The following is a 19,989-nucleotide window of genomic DNA, read 5'->3' on the forward strand; positions in this document are numbered from 1 at the left end:
ACTTTGACCTCGCATGAACAGTGTTTTCTTCATACGTCGAAAGTCCCGAGATCTGCGTCGGAACTCCCGACGTAGATCTGAACGGTTAGATTTTGCCTTGGAGTATATATACCCCTCTCCTCCTTTCTAACCGTTGCCCACTCATTTCATTGCAACGAACACTCGGCCAAAACAGCCCCCAAGCATTCTAGGCTCGCCACTCTTCTCTCCTTTGCCTCCAACTTCAATTCCTAAAGGGTTTGAGTGATTGGAGAGTGGTTTGAGTGAGAAAAACACTTTGAGCAAGCTTGAGCACTTGATTTCTTCATCAAGCCGGTTTGATTTGCATTTGTTACTCTTGGGGATTTTCCCCTAGCCGGCGAGGCGTCGCCCAAGAGCTTCCATCTTGTGGAAGAGCCTTGGGAAGTTTGTATTACCCTTGATTTCTAGTGAAGAAACTCAAGTGACCTTTGTGGTATCCTTGAGTGAGGCAAGGAGGTGGAAGAGACTCCGACCAAAGTGGTCACCTCAACAACGAGGACGTAGGAGCTCCTTTGTGGGGCTGCCGAACCTCGGGATAAATTCTTGTCTCTCGCATGCTTATTGTTGTTGTGATTTGCTCGAAATTACATGTATTTGGTTGTCTTCCTCTCTCTAGCTATTTCGTAGGGTTTGGGCCTCGATCTATGGCGTGGTGGCTTATCAACGTCAAGAGAGTGACCCAACACCTTACCTTACCACTAGGAAGTGGGTTTGTAAGTTATCGGCATCACAAAGTTCATTTTAGCACTTGTAGTTCATTTCTAGTAGGGGTCGAAAGTGCTGACAGTTTGCGTTGGAAGTTCTGACCCAAACTGTCGGGACTTCTGACACGTCGGAAGTTCTGACCCAAACGTCGGGACTTCTGACACGTCGGAAGTTCTGACCCAAACTGTCGGGACTTCCGACATTAACTGACTAGTGCATTTTGATTCAACTCTTTGGTTGTCGCTGTTTGGCTCCCTAGGTTTATCTAGTATCTTTTATATATTTTGTGGCTAACTTGTGAGGGGTGGTATTACTTTATTTTGGAGTTTCCATTTTGGAAACTCCTATTACTAATCGTTTCCGCTTTTAAAGGTGTTGATTTTTTAGAAACGCCTATTCACCCCCCTCTAGGCGGCATCCTAGGTCCTTTCAAATACCAGATCTACTTTTGCAACATTCAAATGAAACATATGCAACAAACATCTGAAACACATGAAACATACGGTTGTAATACGTGCTCATCTACTTGTTGTCGCCCACTGAAGGCTGACGCGGTCGCGGGGAGCGCAATGTGAGGCGCGGACGGTGTGAGTCACGAGCGGGTGTGGGCGCCACGAGGCGCGAACGCACGGGGCGCAAGCGGCGCAAGGCGGGTCTGGTGCGATTGTGCGAGGGCAAGGTGTAGGGGCACATGGCACGAGGCGGGTAGCACAAGGGCGCATGGCACGAGGCACACGCGACGCGAGGTGGGTGGCGCAAGGGCGCATGGTGCGAGGCGGGTCTGGTACGACCGTGCGAGGCACGAGGTGCAGGATGCACGGCGCAAGGCGGGAGGCGCTGTGGCGCGAGGCGGGTCCATCCCGCTCGTCCAGACGGACGTCCTGATAGGAGCATTACCATACAACCAATGAACCAAAAGACCTTCTTCACCCTAAGTTTCAAAAAAAAAGACCTGTACTCTTGCGTCTTGTTCGCTTGGTTTATAAGTCATATTTTTCAGTCAACGAACAGTATTTTTCTCTCACAACAAATCAACCAATAGTACTTTCAGCCATGGCTTATCAGCCAAGTGAACAGGGCACTGGTCTCTGGGACGCTTTACGCCTTCGCCTCGTCAGTAAACGAAGGTCGTGGCAGATTGTGACTGCAGCTACGATGGACTGACGCCACTAACAGCACTTTTAGTTCAAGAATGAATTGGATTAAAGCCCACGACACTTAATACAGCTACAGCACGGTCTTGATGAATACTTCCTCCCTTCTAAATTATAATTCATTTGTCTTTTTTATCCTAAGTTTAACCGCTCGTCTTATTAAAAAAAATTATGCAAACATAGTCAAATTTAAGTCATTCTTAAAAAAAATTTGCTAATAAAGCAAGCCACAAAAAAAAAAAATATTTAACACAATTTTTTTAATAAGACGGTCAAATTTAAAGTCAAAAAAGTGAAACGAACTCTAATTTGTAATGGATTTCGTACCTTATATACCTTCAAGGAAAAAGTCTTCGAGCCATTGCATACTCCACTTGCGTACAAACAGAGTGGAGCAGAGGGCTAGCTCAAATCCTGCACGCCCTCACCTCTGCTCCACTCAGATCATCTGAAACATCTCCATTTCTGTTCTCTAGACTCGCTAAAAATGATGGATATCAAACATCTATTATCAAGTATTTGGCTAATATAAGAGAAACTTCCATAGATTTGCTTTCGATACCTGGAAACCATCACGTTAAATCAGTCAGAGAAAAAAAAACAAAATCACCCACCACAATCACTATAGAAAACTTAGCACAAAATACGATATACCAATTACAGAATTGCCAACCATTGTCCATTGCCACTATAAGAAGATTAATAAAATACCCATGTGCCTAATTACATATTATACCCTTTGGTGCAGCTATGAAAATTAAGAGAAATACTCCTATGCATGCTTCAGACACGTAGAATAAATATCCGCATACTATGATAGGTGTAATTCACATGATCACAGATAAAACCACCTTCAAAACAGCTTATAATAGGGCCAGGGAGGTAAGATGAACGGTTTTAAAAGTTGAGGAAGATATTTTACTCGGTTTTAGAGTTTGAGGAGGAAAAGCAGACTTTCGCGAAAGCTGAGGAGGTAATGTGGACTTTTTCCCTAAATAAATCTATATCTATACTATAAAAGAGCTATAAAAGAGCGAAAGAATTGAAAAATATCTCTCACCGAAAAGTTTCATACCCACCTTATTCGAGAACCCTCAGATAATTCATATCTTCAAATCTTACGGCGATGTTGATCCAATGGTGCGCCATGTATGTAATAAAAAGGTCTTACAGTTGTGTCTTATGCGTTCCTGCCACGTAAAACCACTCCGTCGCCCTCCCTCGCCGAGTTTTTTTTCACCAAATAGTTCTCCAACCCGCTCGTCGTACCCACGTCGCCCCTCCCAAGTCTAGACCACCCAGAATTGCTTTTCGCGGTTGTCCTATATTAAAGAATCAATAACAAAATTGGTTTTCCCTCACGTAATCCTCCTCTTCCTGTAGTCCTAAAATAAAACCTTACGTATACCGGGCCTCGGCACGGTGTCACGGACGCGCAGCAGGAAGATCAGGAAGTCCACCTCCTCCTTCCGGGCCTCCGCATACAGCACGTGCCGTGAACACGGCCAGCGCCACCTTCACATCTGTAGCTGTCGACCAACCGTCGTGGACACCTTCAGTTCCCTGCCTGACACATCAGAAGATTAGCAGCTTCATCTGCGGGTCCCCAGCGGCCCGCGCCGCCTCCACGCCGGTAGCTGCCTACATGCCGTCGTGGACACCTTCAGCTCTCTGCTTGACACATCAGAAGATTGATTAATGCAGGTATACAATTATTTATTTTGTGTTGATATGATCTAATAAAGATTGATTAATATAATATGCGATGCATGTTTATAAAAATTATTCTGACCTCTCTTTCAACTACATGTTTCTAAAAAGTAATCTACTCTTTTCTGACTTGCAAGTTGCAACTAAACCTCAATTATTTATTTTTGTGTTGATAGGGTCTAATAAAGATTGATTGCGATCAAATAAAGATTGCTTAATATAATATGTGATGCATGTATGTTTTCAAAAAGTATTCTGACCTCTCTTTCAACTGTCCGTTTCTAAAAAGTAATCTATTTTCTGCCTTGCAAGTTGCAACTAAACCTCAATTGCATAAATTTTTGCCGCTTCACTCTATAATATATTTCCATTTTATGCATTTTACTTTAATTTTTTGTTTCACCATTGCTTTATTCTACGTGTCTGAAGCAAGCATAGGAGTATTTCTCTTATGTAATTTTGATACCATAGCATCCTTTGACAACAAATGTAATGCTCTGGTTCAACATAACATCTTGCTTCAGTATTGGAAAATACTAATCATGGCAAAACATTAAACAAAACAAAGAAATTTACATTACAACCTGGATCTGTTTTATGTGATTTCCCCTTATGCTTTCCAGCAGGAGAAGTCTCGTTTGCCTCATCTTTTAAATCGGAGTCCTACACTTGCATTGCACTGCTCACAAGCAAATAAAACAAATGACAGTCAGATCCACAATCTACTGAGTTTCAGCAGCAACAAACTGTTAGGAGAGGAGCCTCACTATTCTCCTTCTTTTGCAAACCGTTCCTTCAGTGGAGCACTGATTCATTTCTAGCTTAACTCTGATTTTCCTACCAGGAACAGGAAATCCATTCTTTTGTTGAATAGCTCGATCAACATCTTGAATAGTTGCGCTAGGCATATACGGGAACACATTACATTAAACAAACCATCGCTTAACAGTGTCAATAATGAATCAAAGTTGTAGTCAGGATGACAAGAAAGTAGTCAATCAGTAACTGGACCGAACTACATTATCATTGCTATTTTCTAGCAGTAATGAGATGTTCAGAGTGTTCACTCAGATCCTGCTATGACAATGTCTTCCATTTTTTTGAAAATTGTAGATCCACCACTACAATTCTTATTTTAGAAAGCTAATTTGCTTACGAAGTTTGGAAAGGAAAAGCATTTTTACATATATTTCAGAAGCCTTCTATATTTGCTGGAACTGAATGGTCTCTTATGATATTTAGTGTACCAACTATTGCTTAATGCTATTGTGTCATCTAAACTCAGATAACTACAATAGTATTTTTATTCAACGGCACTACAAAAGTATTTTGCAAGCACTAAAAAGGAATACCTACAACATATTGGTGGTGGACTACAATTTTCAACTTTGAAGAACGATGCAAATGATAACTAAAAATATATAAGTATTAGAGTTTGGATGCTAATCATCTAAGTAACAAAGGAAAGTATAATGCGGTATGCCAACTGTCAGTGTGAGATACTAAATCTTTCCCCATCCCTGGTCCCGCTGTAGATGATGATGAGGAAGATTACGACAGCCAATGAGTCTGAGCGACTGAACTTACCACGAAATAGAGCACGGCAAGGAAACGCGAGCTGCTGGAGCCACCACTGGACTCGCCGAGTAGGAGCCGAAGGCGCCCTTGTCGCCTCGCAGCCGAGAAGGAGGGCCTGCCCTGGCGGCCTCCGGACGGCGCGACCAGCAACGGCAACCTGCCCGGCGGCACGGCTCTGCCCCCGCCGCCAGAAGGCATCGCGGCCAGACCCGGCGCAGCCCTGCCCTGGCGTCGGGCGGGCGGATCTACCAGCTCCAGCGGCCAGCCCCGGCGAAGGTGCTCTGCCCGGCACAACTTCTTCCCCGGCGGCCAGCCCCGAAGGCAGCGCTCTGCACGGCTCGCATTCTTCCCCGACATCTACGGCAAGGAACCATGGCGGGTTGGAGGATGGGAGCTGGGGCGGAGTACGGTTAACCGAAACCGATCGGTTCGGTTGTTCGGTTACGACACAAATTCGGTTCTCTATGAATAGGAACTGATCGGTTCTTCGCAAATCCTGATTTCGGTTTCGGTTTCGATCGAACTAAACGAGGATTTACACAAGTAGTAAAAAAAAATAAAAAAATAGAAAAAAAAGATTTTTAAAAACGCACAATGCCGAGATTTTAAAAAATGTGTGGGTGTGAGACTGTGAGGGGGTGTCATCCACCTTTTATATCTAGGGTTAAGTTAGTATTAGGCCTAGGTTGTAAGGTTTATTGGGCTTGTTTGTGAATTTCGGTTCCTTCGGTTATTTCGGTTAACCGAGCCTAGGAACCAAAATTTGATCCGTTAATTCGGTTCCTAAGAACTGAGAATCGAATAGCTAAACGAAATTTTTGGTTCCGATTTTTTCGGTTTCGGTTCCGATTCTTTCGGTTCGGTTTTTGGTTCTCGGATATTTTTGCCCAGCCTTATGGAGAGGAGCTAGAGAGAAATGGGGAAGACAGTGAATTGGGATGCGCCGTTGTAGATAAATTGGATGCCGATAGCAGCAATTATGGAAGTTTGGTCCTTGGCAAGGTTAGCCTGCTCGCTGCTACCAGTGGGTCTGTGGGCTTTTGGTCCAATAGAATATATACAAGTACAAAGTAGCTAAAAGAAAAACTAACGGTTTCCACTGAAAAAATGTACACTAATGGCTAGGACATTAGAACTCGAAAAAAAACATTAAAGAGAAAAAAACACGAATGGTGTGTCTAATAATAAGTTACCTGAACGATATGGTATTCAACTCTAATGCCGCAACATACGTACACTATAAAAAATAATGAGGGATTTAAAATTATAAAAGAAAAAAAAGAAAAAGAATTCATCAAGACAAAAATAAATTGGATACAAATACAAATGCTTCACAAAAAAATCCCATATATTGAAACGAAAAAATAAAAAAAATGAATTTATATACAACAAAATTTACAGATACAAGTATCAAAAAAAAATGTTGGTTTCAAATAAACATAGAAATACTAGGGTAAAATGGTAACGGCAAGCAAGATAGAAAATAGTAAATAAAAAATACAAATGTCTCCTACGCACGTGTATGTTAACCGGTGCATATAAACTTCTGAGAAACCCAGATTGTCTCTGTCTAACATGATGGGCCTCATGTTGTCACATGGTTGGCCCGTCTGAAAATTAACATGATGGGCCTCATATTGTCTCTTTCACGGCCCGCTTTCCAAAGTCTAGGCCCAACTACCACACTTCTCTCTTCCTATAAGACATCGACCAGCGCAAACCCTAGCCGACCTCTTCTCCTCGCGCCGCCGCCGCCGCTGCCGTCGCCATGTCGAAGCGCGGTACGTACGCCCCGGTCCTCCATTCTCTCCCGACGATCCGACTCGTTCGTCTGTTTCCCCTCTCGCTTTCTTGGTAACTCAGCTGGCTTCTATGTCGAAATGGATGAACTGCCGCAGGGAGGGGAGGGACTGCGGGGAACAAGTTCCGCATGTCGCTGGGTCTCCCCGTGGCAGCGACTGTGAACTGCGCGGACAACACGGGCGCCAAGAACCTGTACATCATCTCCGTCAAGGGCATCAAGGGTAGGCTCAACCGCCTGCCGTCCGCCTGCGTCGGCGACATGGTCATGGCCACCGTCAAGAAGGGTAAGCCCGACCTCAGGAAGAAGGTCATGCCTGCCGTCATCGTCCGCCAGCGCAAGCCGTGGCGCCGCAAGGACGGAGTCTACATGTACTTCGAAGGTAACTCTCACCGCTTTTCCTAGTCCTACAACGCTCGAGCTCGACGTGCCCGACCCGATCCGTTCTGATGTCTTGCTTGATGCTTCGCGTCTGGTGTGTCACCTCGCTGTTGTAATGTTGCTGTTGCTTGTAGCGTATTGCCTTTGCTGCCATGTATTTGAATCTCAGCCTTAATCCTGTATATAGAACGTATTCCTGCAAACCTCATCTTCTATCCTAGTTTTCCTTCAGTAACAGTAGTGAAATTCTGTTGGTTGGTGGATTCAGCCCATGATTCGCCAATACTAGTCTTTCAAGCTAGCTTGATAAGGATTTTACTCTTAAAATATCTAAGTATAGGTGATTCCAAACTTAAAAAAGGGAACTTTATGTTTTTTTCTCTTTTACTAGCTGTTCACAATTATCTTGCCAATCTGAATAATTTAGTTCATCTTTTTTCTCTCTCTCTCGCAAACATCATATCTACAAAATAGTTTCGATTAACCAAATGTGTTTCCTTATTTCAGTTTGCCATGTAGCCTTACCTATATGTTTACTCCGCCGCTTATTCCATTCATTTTCTTTTTTTAGCTTCTAGTAGGCATGTAATTCTTGATCTCTTTGTTTTCATGTCATTTAGTTGCAGGCACTTCATTGTTTGTTTTTTAATTTTTTGGTTTATAGTATATGTATTAGAACACAATCACTGACGGAAGGACTGTTAGGTTCTTTAGCTTTATATGGAGCAAACTTGCCATGTTGTATTCCTAAGCAAACGTCATAAAAGAAGCTTCTTTGGTGTTGAGGATTTCTTCACTAGGATTTCTCCTTCTGAAAGCGGTCTCATATTCCATTGCCCTAGGTAGTGGCGTTGCTGCCATGAAACTTTGGGACTGGCCATGAGACATATATTTCTTATATTATATTTTCCATTAGATGATGCTTGATTCATTGGATAACAATTCCCTCCAATTACATATTACGACTTGGTTTGTCTATGTTCATAAGTATGCTATCTACAAAATAGCTTCTTCCATCCAGTTTTGTTCTTTTTCCTTTTTTGGCTTGTTGTAATGTATGCATCATTTTTCTGTTGGTGAAAAGCAAGCACTTAATTGCTTGTTTTCTTCATTTGTTTTTGGTTTCCGTAGTATATAATTTTCTTAGAGGTACTCAGTGATAGAAAGACCACAAGGTTCTTTGGCTTTATATGGGCCAAACTTGCAATGTTTGCATGTCCCTAAGCAAACATCATAAAAGAATCTCCTTTGTTGTTGACGCTTTCTCCTTTGGAAGAATTTCTCCATCTGGAAGCAGTCTCATATTCCATCGCCCTAGGCAGTGGCATTGCTGCCATGAAACTTTGGGACTGTCCATGAGATGTACATTTCTTATATTTCATTGTATACGATGCCTACAGTGTATAATCACATTCTTAGTTTCTTACCTAAGCCATAAGTGTGGCATTGCATTGTTTCTGCATTTGGACATTTTAATTATCTTTTTTTTCATATTCGCCTACATGATCATGTATGTCTGAAAGATGTTGTCAATGTGATTGTTTGCTCTATATAGATGTCTACAAGGCTTCATCTTTGTTATATCCTTTTCCATAGTTTTATAGATGTTTCATGATGGCCTTAATATAATGTGATAACCATCTTTTGTGACTTCAAGGAAGTTCTCACATGTTGCTATTCAATCTGCTGTGTAGCCTCACCTATATGTTTGTACTCGGTTGCTTTTCCATTCATTTCTGTTAACTCATAGTAGGCACCTAATTCTTGATCTTTGTTTTCTTTTGGCTAGTAGGGCCTTTCATTACTTGTTCTATTCATTTTTCTGCTTGCTTTTAGTACTACGTATTTTACAACACTCAATAATTTTTTTCTCCATCCAAAGTAGTCTAATATTCCATTGCCCTAGATAGCGATGTTGCTGCCACGAAACCTTGGGTCTAGCCATGAGACAGTTTTCTTATGCTTTATCATGTCTACTAATTACTAGTTTATTCAAAATGTCATTTGTGGGTTTTTGCTGTTACTTTTCCATGTAGTATGTTTTAATTAGCTTCGCATAACCTGTCATTTGTGGGTGATGCAGAAGGATTTTTTGTGTAAATATGAATATGTGCTCTTTATATGACTAGTTTGTTATATCATTTTCTAGTGTGCATATGTATTTCTGGATTACCTTAATGTAATATATGAAACCGAACAATCTCATATCTCATATAGTTGCTGGAAGTGTGTTCTTTATTGGATGTGGATTCTAGTGGTGCTGTTAGTGTATCACTTTAATTTTTATTTAGCTGCTATCTCATATGGTGGTACTGCATTTGCAGATAATGCTGGAGTCATCGTGAACCCCAAGGGTGAGATGAAAGGTAAGAGCGTGGCATACATCTCATTCAATTGCACAGTCCTGTTCTCCTGGAGGTGCAGTGCATTTCAGCATTGCTGAACACGTTGCTCCTTTTGCAGGATCTGCTATCACTGGACCTATTGGCAAGGAGTGTGCTGACCTTTGGCCTAGGATTGCTAGTGCAGCAAACGCCATTGTCTGATATCATGGTCGGGGGATGTTTGAGTTAGTTTCCTTGTGCTCCTTGTTAGGTCCATTTTAACCTGTTGTACTCGGTACCTCAACATCTGTGATAATGTACTTGAGTGAGCATATGTGGTAATGTACTTCAAGGGAAAAGGCGCACAATTAAGAGGCAGAACTGTGCACTTATGTAGTCAGTTCAGTGCTGCCCTGGCGCTATGATCTTGTTTTCTGTCACTCCGATTTGTGCTTTTGTATGGCCATTTCAGTATTCAGCCTGCGCTCTACCCCATAATTTCCTATGAATTTGTTGTTAATCAGTAAGAGCACCTCAACAGGTTGGTGTGTTGGCGCCCCTAGCTAGGCCACGTAGTCACGTAAAACGCGAGGGTATGGAAGGCGCTTGGAGGCAGTTTTCTCGGTTTCTTTGCCACCGTGGAAAACACAAAATGTAAGCGCTTTAGCGATGGGATTTCTGGGCGCTTAATGAACTCTTTTCTCTCCTCTGAATCGTTTGTAGCATTGCACAAACACATGTTTTTTTTTTGGGGGGGGGGGGGGGGGGGGAGGGGACAGGTGCTCAGTAGTGTCCTGTTCGCTTGTTGGTTTTAGCCAGCTCAAACTAGCCAGCCAACAGTGTTTTCCTCTCACAACCAACCAGTCCAGAAACCAACCAGCAAACAGGCCGTAGATGTGTTTTGTCAGGGTTTCATTGTTGCCGTCGACTCATGGCTCTGCTGCCGTCTAGGAAGTTGGCTGAAATTAGAATTCCGACCACTATTTTTAGATCTGGAGATATTAAGAGGATTCTGTTTTGAAGGTTCCTGTGCTGTGTGTGAGCTAGGGCACCGAGATGACCTGACCATGACAGCGAATCATTCCATCCATGGTCAGAGACTCGGTATCTATGGAAGACGATGGTGTGTATGATTTTTAGGAACAATAAAAAGAAATTGTTGGTGGAGTGTATTTCTTGTATACCCAATAATTTTTTTTAGACATGTTTCAAAACCAAATCTTTTGGACTCAAATTTTAGACATTATTGGAGATGCTCTTATTTTGAATGGGAAATGCGAGAACGATGGAGCTGAAAATGAAAATGCAACATGTATGATCCCAGAAAGGTTTGTTTCTATTAAGATAAGAAGGCAAGTACAAATCTCTATATTCAAGCGTTATTTTCTTCAAAACTCTCAACTATACCCGAGGTTCTATCGTAAGTTGGTAAAATCAGATTCGCATACAATAACAAGACTACTTACACTCAATCTGGGCAATTTATATAACCTATACAGGATCAGTTATTCCGTGGGACCAAATAACCAAAAGTAAGGCTCCCTTTGAAATCTGCACAAAATTAGAAAACCGAAACCGGAAAGTTTAGCCATCGTCGTCTGGATGCGTTTGCGTTACATCCAAGACTCAACAGTGTGGTTGTACATGTAGGAGTTCATCCCGTTGATGTGCGCCTGCAGGGCGTCGGGATCCAGTATGTCTTCTGCCTTCATGCCGGCCTGAATTTTTTTTTTCAAAAAAAAACGCAATGTTCTGTGAAATTATCAATTGACGCATTTAAAGACATATATTTTTACTTTCAATAAGTACTCGTAGCTTTCACTTCGTACACGCAGATTTGTAAATTTTGCTCGAAAAATTGTGTTTCACGTTGGAGCACTTACCATGTGGTCGTATTCCTCGTGGTTCTGCATCACCCTCGACGGCTCGCCGTAGTCGTCGTTCTTGGCGAATCTGCCGCGGACGCGGGGCCTGCTGTCCGCCAGGGTCTTTCTGCAAGCGTACTGCAATTGTTGGGGATCGCAATGGCGTCAGCAGCATGCATGGCCGCAGTTGAATTTTGGATCGCTCAAAGAGGCGCATGGCGTCACCTTGATCTTCTTGCTGAAGTTGCGCTCGTTCCGCTTCTTGATGTACCTGTGGATCTTCTCCCGTCTCTCCTCCACGGTGATGCGGGCGCTCTTGAAGTTGGCGTCCTCCAGGCTCGACGCCTCCGTCGCCGCCGCCGGCAGCCGCCCCGGGCTCATGCTGCCGCCTGCCCATCTGGCGTGCACCACCAACAAACATGTCATGCATGCGCGTCATGGTCGTCATGGAATGCGCTACGCGATGCATGCACTCTGGGTTATGGTTCATCATGCCATGCCGTGCGTTCGATCTGGCGCTCAACTCTACCTGCATTTCCCCGGCGGCGTTGCCGCCGAACGCCATCTGCTGCGCCGCGGCGGCGGCGGCGGAGTCCGCGTCGGGGCTGTGCGTGGCGGCCAGCGCGGCGCTGGCGCTCTCCATCATCCGCTGGTACTCGCCGATCTCCTCCATCCCCATCATGGACATCATCATGCCGCTGCAACCGGTCCCGAAGAAGCCGCCGCATGCTTTCGCCGCCGTGTCCTTGCCGAAGTAGCAGCCCTGCGCGGCAGGTTTCCATCATGCTGGCGGGGAGCAACGCGCCGGGCTGCGGCGGCTGCTGCTGCTGCTGCTGGCACAGAGGCCTCGTCCAGGCCCACGTACCCTCCTCCGGCCGCCATTGCCGCCGCGAAGCACTCGTCGGTGTACCCTGACGACGCTACGTGCAGCAGCTCGGACGCCGTGCTGCTCATCTGCGTCTGCAGACCCGGATGTTCTGCCGCGCCGGCCACTGGAAGCACCACCGGTACCTGAGCGAACTGCTGCTCGGGCTGAGGCTCATCTCCGGCCGCCGCCGCCGAGAACTGGTAGTCAATGGGGAGGAGGAGTTCGGTGTCTGGAACCAGGTGGGTCTTCTTCTTCGAGGAGAGCCGAGAGGGTGGAGTCCAGGGACGGCAACGGGGAGAAGGCCGAGGCAGCGCCCGTGGCCGCGGCGGCGCCCAACGACACGTTGTCGCCGTGGCCGCAGGGCGCGGGAGGCGTCGTTATGGACGACGACGAGGCATCCTCTGATGACGCCGTGAACATGTCCGAGGCCGTGTTCACGGCCGCGAAGAGGTCGCCACCGCTGCCATCGTCGCAGAAATCTAGGATGTGCGCCGCTATGGGGCTCGAGATGCCATCCTGCTAAAATTTAGAAGCAAACCAACTTGTCAGCAACATCCGTTTCAGAACAAGCTTATGTTTGATCAATACAAATAACTGTGTATTGCAAAATGCAAACCTGCAGGGTGAAAATTTGAATCATCATATAGTTCTAAAAACTGCCTAACTGAGAACCCTTTTTTTAGAACACACACAAGATTTGCGCCGATCTTAAAATGAAAACTGCTACCTGATAACCATTGTGTGAAAATATTTCAGGGATTCTTTTATAGTCTCTCTTTTTAGGGAATCAAATGCCGTACAGTTGTATTTGCAATAGTAATGTTCTATTTGCCATCTCTCTCTAAGCATGGCAAAACAGTACACGGTATGTATGCTGGCGAATGTCACTGTTAGGATTAGAGAATTTAGGGGGAGAAACAGCCCCAATAATCAAAATTCCCAGCGAAATGGATATAAAGTCCATCGAGACCAACAAGCGAAAACAATCAAGTCGAGGAATATATTCTCTTGGTACCGCAGGGGTCCAAAAGCTGAAAGACTGTCTTCTTGATCTTGTGTCTTTTTTTGCTTTTCTAGGATAGGCACCAAACAATTATTGCAGCACATACACATTGGTCTAGCAAGATCAAAGCATGCATGCAATCCAATAAAGGAATCCTGATCAAGAAAAAGCATGGGCAACAAGTGGGGAAAACGGTATGCAACAATCAAGAAACCGTACAAAGGTCCTCCGCAAAGGCTGGGAACTCTCAAACAATTCCAGGGAACACATTAGCCTAATGTTAGTGCAGAGATTTACAGTGAAGGGATGGTCGTCGAGCATGGCGGATCACGAACTCCGGTGCGGGTAACAAGGAGAATTTCGCTTGTCCCTTCCGCTGTTGTTGAAGGAGGGTATGATCAAATAGGAGGGGGTTGAAGACAGGATACAGAAAACTCGTAGATCATGCAAATGGCAATAGCTTCTATTTATAATGCTGAAAGACGAAGCAACAGAAAGTTTATAGGCTATATATAGCCCATAAGAGCCGGCAAGAACTTTGGATTCAACAAGCAAACAACACTAGATGCTTATTTAGGAGAGGGGTTTACAGACATGTCATACTATTGTTAAAATCTTAATTCGTGTGATGTTTTAGCTAAAACATAGATGGGCAAAATAGCTATTTTTGTGCATGCTATGTGTTGTAATTTAGCTCATGAGCAACTACTTAACCGCCTCTCCGTGTCTCTCCAAGATTAGTTACCCCTTACTCCTAGCTTGCTTTTGACCGAGACGTCATTTTAAGTCACTTTTCCCTTTTGCGAGTAATAAAAAGGGGAGAATTTTGTATTGCCTGTGATCATTGAAAAAATATATACTTAGTTTAGTTGTACATAACCTCTGGACTATGATTGTCACAAATTTAAATTTTTTTCATGAACACTGATATTTAGAGAGCCCACCTTCAAATCGTGAAAATTCACATATACATTACTTTGATAAAAGCATGTATGACTCTTTTAAAAAGTAGTCATATAATTTTGCAAAACATTTCTATGCTCTTACTAAATTGTTACTATCTTTTGTACAGTAACCTAGAAACCATATCAATAAAAAACGTGTGCACAAAGACCTAAGTAGCTAGGAATAGGAAAGCGAGAAGACATTCTTGCTTTAGCATGAGCATCAACAACCCCTAGGTTGGTGACATATCAAGCCGACCATCCGTTTTGGCAGATGCTTCTGAAGAACTAGATGCCGGACGTCATAGAAAGTAATAAAGTGCATGCAAGATGTGTAGTACGTGATTATGCAGCAAACCGTAGGAGAAAGCCATCTCTCAGTTTCTTCTTGCACTAATCCAGTTCTTTAATAAGTCTTTTGGGATTGGATGATGATTCAATCCAAAATGCACATAGTGTGAATCTAGCATTCATTGGTACAGAGAGATGATAGAATTACGAAGAAGGGACACACAGAAGTTAGAAAAATTGTATGCGGTCTTTTAGGACGAGAAACAACGTTGATGGCGACTCGTATAATCAAACAAGATTGTCATCTTCATAGTACTTTACTAGTATAAAAGAATTAAATCCCTTTTAAACAAAAACATGATATGTACCTTGGTCAACTACAAACACTATACAAACATACAAACAAACAACTGGTATCTGATTAGTTTTAATAAGAAAACAAATTAGTCTAATATTTTAGTGGCCACCAAAATGAACAAACCAAATGTAATAGAGAAGTTGAAGGAAGTTACACTGCATAATTCAGAGAAAGGTGTCTTGACCCAACCCATCAGGGACATCATCTTCACTTAACGTTGTATAAAATCAGTGAATGGGCACTAGTACCTCCTATCAATGATATCCTAGACGAGAAAAGCAATGAAAAGTTATGGAAACGAGAGAGTCTGCTAAGGACATAGGGGAACACAACGAGTACATATATAGCAGTATAGTTGAAGAATAAACTTTGGTGTGGGGTATATGGTTTACATGGAGGTACGAAGTCATGCCTTGCTTTCTTGCATATCTAGCCTGGACCCAATGTGAGGTGGCTAGACTAGATTTAAGGGTGTGTATGTTCACATCTCTTTGCAGATACAGAATAATTAGTTTTTTTTTTTTTTTTTTTTTGCTAATGAAAAGACAGGCAGTATGAAATGTGACAAAACACCTGATTTTTATACATGCTCATCTCCATAGAGCCTACACACGTAGCATCGAATCTTATTACTGTCTTCTTTTGATATTTGGAGCAAAAGTGTGAATGACCGCTACTGTGCATATGCATGCTCGCAAATAGCCAAGATTTTGAATTATCATTTTTAATGGAGTAATTGCATTCTCACACATACTTTTCCAACTAAAATTGTGAGTTACCCCTTCTTTTCTGCATTTCTAAATTTTCTATTTTATTTTAGAGTGAATATAAAGGTTGGACTAACCTAGAATTCTGTCATTGTTCAGTGGAGCCATATTAAATAAATCTTTTAAAAAAATAGGAAAAAGCTAAAAAAAGGAAAAACATTTTTTTTCAAAAGTTTCGTATTATGGATTGTGTTTATTTTATATTGTAGATTTATTTTTACACGTCTTTATCTGCAACAAATCATTATACATAATAGGTAGCCATGTTATTCAAGGATTAAAATAATAACATCTGACTTTCTTTTTGTAATTTTTATTGTGACAACTCGTTGCTCTACAATAATTGTAACTAACACTCAAGAGAAACACATGTAAAATATTGACTACCGATCACCTCTAGCATCAGCAACTCAAGTTAAATTGAGGAGGCTAGCTGAAACGAAATACAAGTTTTCTAGCACTATTGTAATCACATTTATTTTTCTAGAGGCATAAACAACTTTTTCCTATAAAAAATCGTGAAAACTCAATAAGATTTGAAACATATAAAATGCATTTAAGTTTTGTGTTCAGAGTATATACATTGAAATGACAACAAGGGTAAATCAAACGTTCTCATATAAAATGCTCTCTTAAAACCGTTATAGGTGATTTTGGGATAAACAAATTCTTCAGTTTAAAAATTGAAAGAGGACAAACCACAAAGTTAGAGAAGTATATATAGGAAGGAAAAAAAACATATTTAGAGTTTGAAAGTAGTAGGGCCGGGATTCGTACGTAAACACTAAACAGGGCCACAGAAAGCGCGGGAGAATAGAATTGAATGACCCGGCGTCGCGATCCTTCGATGTCTTGCCGGACAGAACCCAACCCTGCCCAGGTGACCTCTCTAATCCGCCGGGAGCCGTCGCTGTTCAGCCATCTCCGGTGACCGGAGGCCGCCGCTACTACTGCAGGGTGTGACACGGGCCAACCAGCGCGCGACAGGCCCCTGCGCCAATGGAACATGGTCGGAAGCCGGCCTCCGCCGCCGTGGGCCGTGGCTGCAGGCCTGCAGCGTGACACGCCGTAGCAAAAGCTCGTACGGCGTGCCGGAGCCCGGAGGCGGCGGCGGCGGCGGCCGGAAACATGAGAGGGAGACAGAGATCTTCGTAGGCGTCACCGAGAGATGCAAAATTCCAGGACATCGGATGTGATGCGATTCCTCATCACCATGGATTGGAGATGGATTTCGGGAGATATTATTATTGCTGGATCTCAGTGTTTTGTACACCGAGAAGAGAAGGATGGGATCGGAGACGAAGCTGGCACGCGTACCACGATGTCCAGTGTTGATGCATCTTGTACGTACGTATCCTTTGAGAGGAGGACGAATCAATGCCTTTCAATCAAACGATAAACGGTGCATGCTAGTAATTCTTGTTTCAAAACAAACAACAACAAAATAAAAGGTTGGGTCGTTATCTCTAGCCAATGCCCTGCTAGCTGCCAGTCAGTGTCGTCTCGCCCGCCCTTATCTCTAGCCAAGTACCGATCCTTGGCCACGCAGCATACACGCCCCTAGCTCTCATGCGTATAGCTCGCTCCGGCCGGGCAATCCGGAATCCTGTCTCTGCATCACTATAGGCCAAATCCTCATGGCCCAGGACATGTTCAAAGCGCGCGCGGCCACGACCTTTCTACTGCGGCGAGTAACTTGCACGTAATACTCCAAGTAGCTTGATCGATCGGCAGCGCCCTGTCGAAATCGATCGAGGTGAAAGAGAGGTGAGGGCCGGCCGTCATACGTGCTACAAAGATCAGAGATGCATATAGCTAGCTAGGTAGAGCCTGGCCACCCGGCTGAAAGATACCTCTCTCTGCCCGTGCAAAGAGGCGCTAGCTAGCTGCACTGCACCGTGCCACCGTGCACCGATCTGCACCGCGGGCTCCGGGTGCCGCCGCTCTGGCGCTACACGGGCCTCGGCGCTCTCGCCTGTCGGTTCACGGCGGGTTCAGTCTACCGCTGTTGGGGGGGAGTCTATGCACTCTGTGCTGTAGACCAGCCCCGTGCAGCACCTTATCAGTGCCGTCCAAACCGCATGCAGATCCCCACACCACATGCACATCAGGCCACATGCGTGCGTGGTGAAGTCGTGATGGCCGAAAACACCGGCCGGACGAGACCACAGACGGTGGCGCTGCGAAGGATCTCCCAAGCGTCCATCAGGTTGCATCAACGGCAGTGATAAGGTGCTGCACGAGCTTGTTGATCTACATCACGAATGCATCAAATACATGAAGACCTTTTGCTAAAAGAAAAACCTTTTGCACCGATCTTGGAAATTTGGAATACAAATGGAAAGGGGGTGGTCACAAGCTAGTGCGAGGGAGCACCAAGATCGGTGCGTTTAGTTCTAGTGTTCATTCATGTATAATTTGTGATTACAATCAATGAATCATTATCAATCCAAATACAATGAAACACATTACTAGGAAAAAATGATATGACGACATTTGGTTTGTCCACTGAAAAGTTTGAAAGAATTAGTCAAGAAAGCGTATCATTATAAGTCACTTGCTACTTAAAAAGTAAAATTTTATGGAATGATCTTTGAAATTTGAATCCAAAATTCCAACTTGTCTTGATTTTGAAACATCTGTTACTACTTAAAAAACGTCGAAGGGTTTCGTCCAACAGGACTTGGTGCGCGCACCCGATACCTTGTCTATGCGGGTCCACCCACGTCTACGATATGGAAGATCAAAACTGATACGGAACAGTGCCGCCCGGCCGTGCATGTGCCTCCGTGAGTTTTTTCTTGTTCGTCTTTTCCTTTTTCCCCTACGATCCTTCGGCTTCTCGCGTTCTCGGGAAATCGCGGCTTACCTAGCATCGAGAAGGATGAGGCAGCGCCCAAGGGGGATATCAAGCACGCAACGGCGTACGGGCATCCAATCCTACCAGGGGCGATTGATGGGAAGCGGCGGCCCGGCGCCTTCACGTCGTCTCGCCCATCGACGGCGACGCATGCACCCTCATCTGCGCGTACTTGAATTTGACAACACCACACGCCATTGCCTCTTCGCTCCCCTGTGTGACGCGCCTGAGGCTCCGTTCTCGTGCCCTTAAACCTGGCTTAGATCCGTTTCTTTTTTTTTTATCCAAAATCATATTTTCCTCTCACAAATTCCTTCGGAATTATTCCAAACCATCCAAATTTCTCCGGAACAATACCATCCTAACGGGAGTTCGCGTAGAGCCCGTCTGGTCCGCGGCGTCGCGCGTTGTCCCGCTGCGTAGTCCCCGTAGGATCCGTCTGCGCCATACAAGAATCGGTCCAATAGAAGCGCCGCCCGCGCGAGGGCTCGTGCCTCGTGGACCTGCCAAGCGTGTTCGCTTTCATCGCCTCGACGGAGAAGGCGGGGCGCGGAAGACCTGCGCGCGACGGAGGCGGCACGGAAGATGGCGTGGGAGCAGCTCAACTCGGTCCCAGAGCTAGCGAGGTCGGCACTGCCTGGAGGGACGCCTACGCGGTCGTCTGCCTCCAGACACGCGGGGCAGAGGCACACGGACGGGACGATGGCGAGGCCGTGAAGGAAGGGGTTCGCCTGTGGTGCTGTTCGGACCAGCGGCGACGGCGCTTGGGCAAGCGTGCACCCAGGCGGCGGCGGCACTTGGCTGGCCGTAGCTGGACGCGCGGGCACGAAGCGACGCGGATGGGTGAGCGCAGATGCGCGCGACGGAGGCAAGGCCACGAGCCCGAAGGGAAGGAGTCCCCATGCGTGCTGTTCAGATGTGCGTATCCGTAGATGGAGAAGATAGATAAGGAGAGAGAAACAGGAAAAAGTAAAATAAGTGAGAGAAAAAATGAATGAAGAAAAAATAAATATAAAATAAAAAAGGTACTACGGACATTTCACTGCTGTCAACAGTCAGGTGAAGCTACTTATTGAACTTTTTTTTTCTAAAAAAACAGCTTCATCCGTACCAGTGAAGTTGCTCCACCATCCAAAGAAAAAAAAAACTACTCCACGGGTTGAATGGAGTTCGTGTTTGTTTTTGTGCTCGCTTATACAAGACAACATGCACAACAAGTGCGCTGAAATTTTAAGGGCTTGTTGAAGTATGATTAGTGTACAAAGCTGATATGCAAAAAAAATTTATTAGCCATTGAAGAAATTTGTGACCGCCGTGCAACACACCGACATATATCTAGTTAAAGTCAAATATTTGAAA

General features: G+C 44.4%; 1 protein-coding gene, 1 long non-coding RNA gene and 1 pseudogene across 2 annotated transcripts; 1 reads left to right on the forward strand and 2 right to left on the reverse strand.

Moving 5' to 3' along the window:
* Positions 1–3,017: 3,017 nt before the first annotated feature.
* On the reverse strand, positions 3,018–5,572 carry LOC136486678 (uncharacterized). Its single transcript, XR_010766913.1, has 4 exons — positions 5,178–5,572; positions 4,358–4,490; positions 4,175–4,269; positions 3,018–3,551 (listed from the first exon to the last, which is right to left on the reverse strand). It is a non-coding gene; the product is annotated as an uncharacterized lncRNA (long non-coding RNA).
* Positions 5,573–6,904: 1,332 nt separating this feature from the next.
* Positions 6,905–10,074, forward strand: LOC136486682 (large ribosomal subunit protein uL14x/uL14z/uL14y). Its single transcript, XM_066483646.1, has 4 exons — positions 6,905–6,949; positions 7,067–7,351; positions 9,675–9,716; positions 9,814–10,074. The coding sequence occupies exons 1-4, from the start codon at positions 6,937–6,939 to the stop codon at positions 9,894–9,896; spliced, it is 423 nt and encodes a 140-aa protein (XP_066339743.1). The 5' UTR covers positions 6,905–6,936; the 3' UTR covers positions 9,897–10,074.
* A 919-nt stretch (positions 10,075–10,993) lies between these two features.
* Positions 10,994–13,849, reverse strand: LOC136486691 (uncharacterized; annotated as a pseudogene).
* Positions 13,850–19,989: the final 6,140 nt, after the last annotated feature.

Source organism: Miscanthus floridulus, chromosome 1, assembly GCF_019320115.1.
Source record: "Miscanthus floridulus cultivar M001 chromosome 1, ASM1932011v1, whole genome shotgun sequence".
Lineage (NCBI taxonomy): Eukaryota > Viridiplantae > Streptophyta > Magnoliopsida > Poales > Poaceae > Miscanthus > Miscanthus floridulus.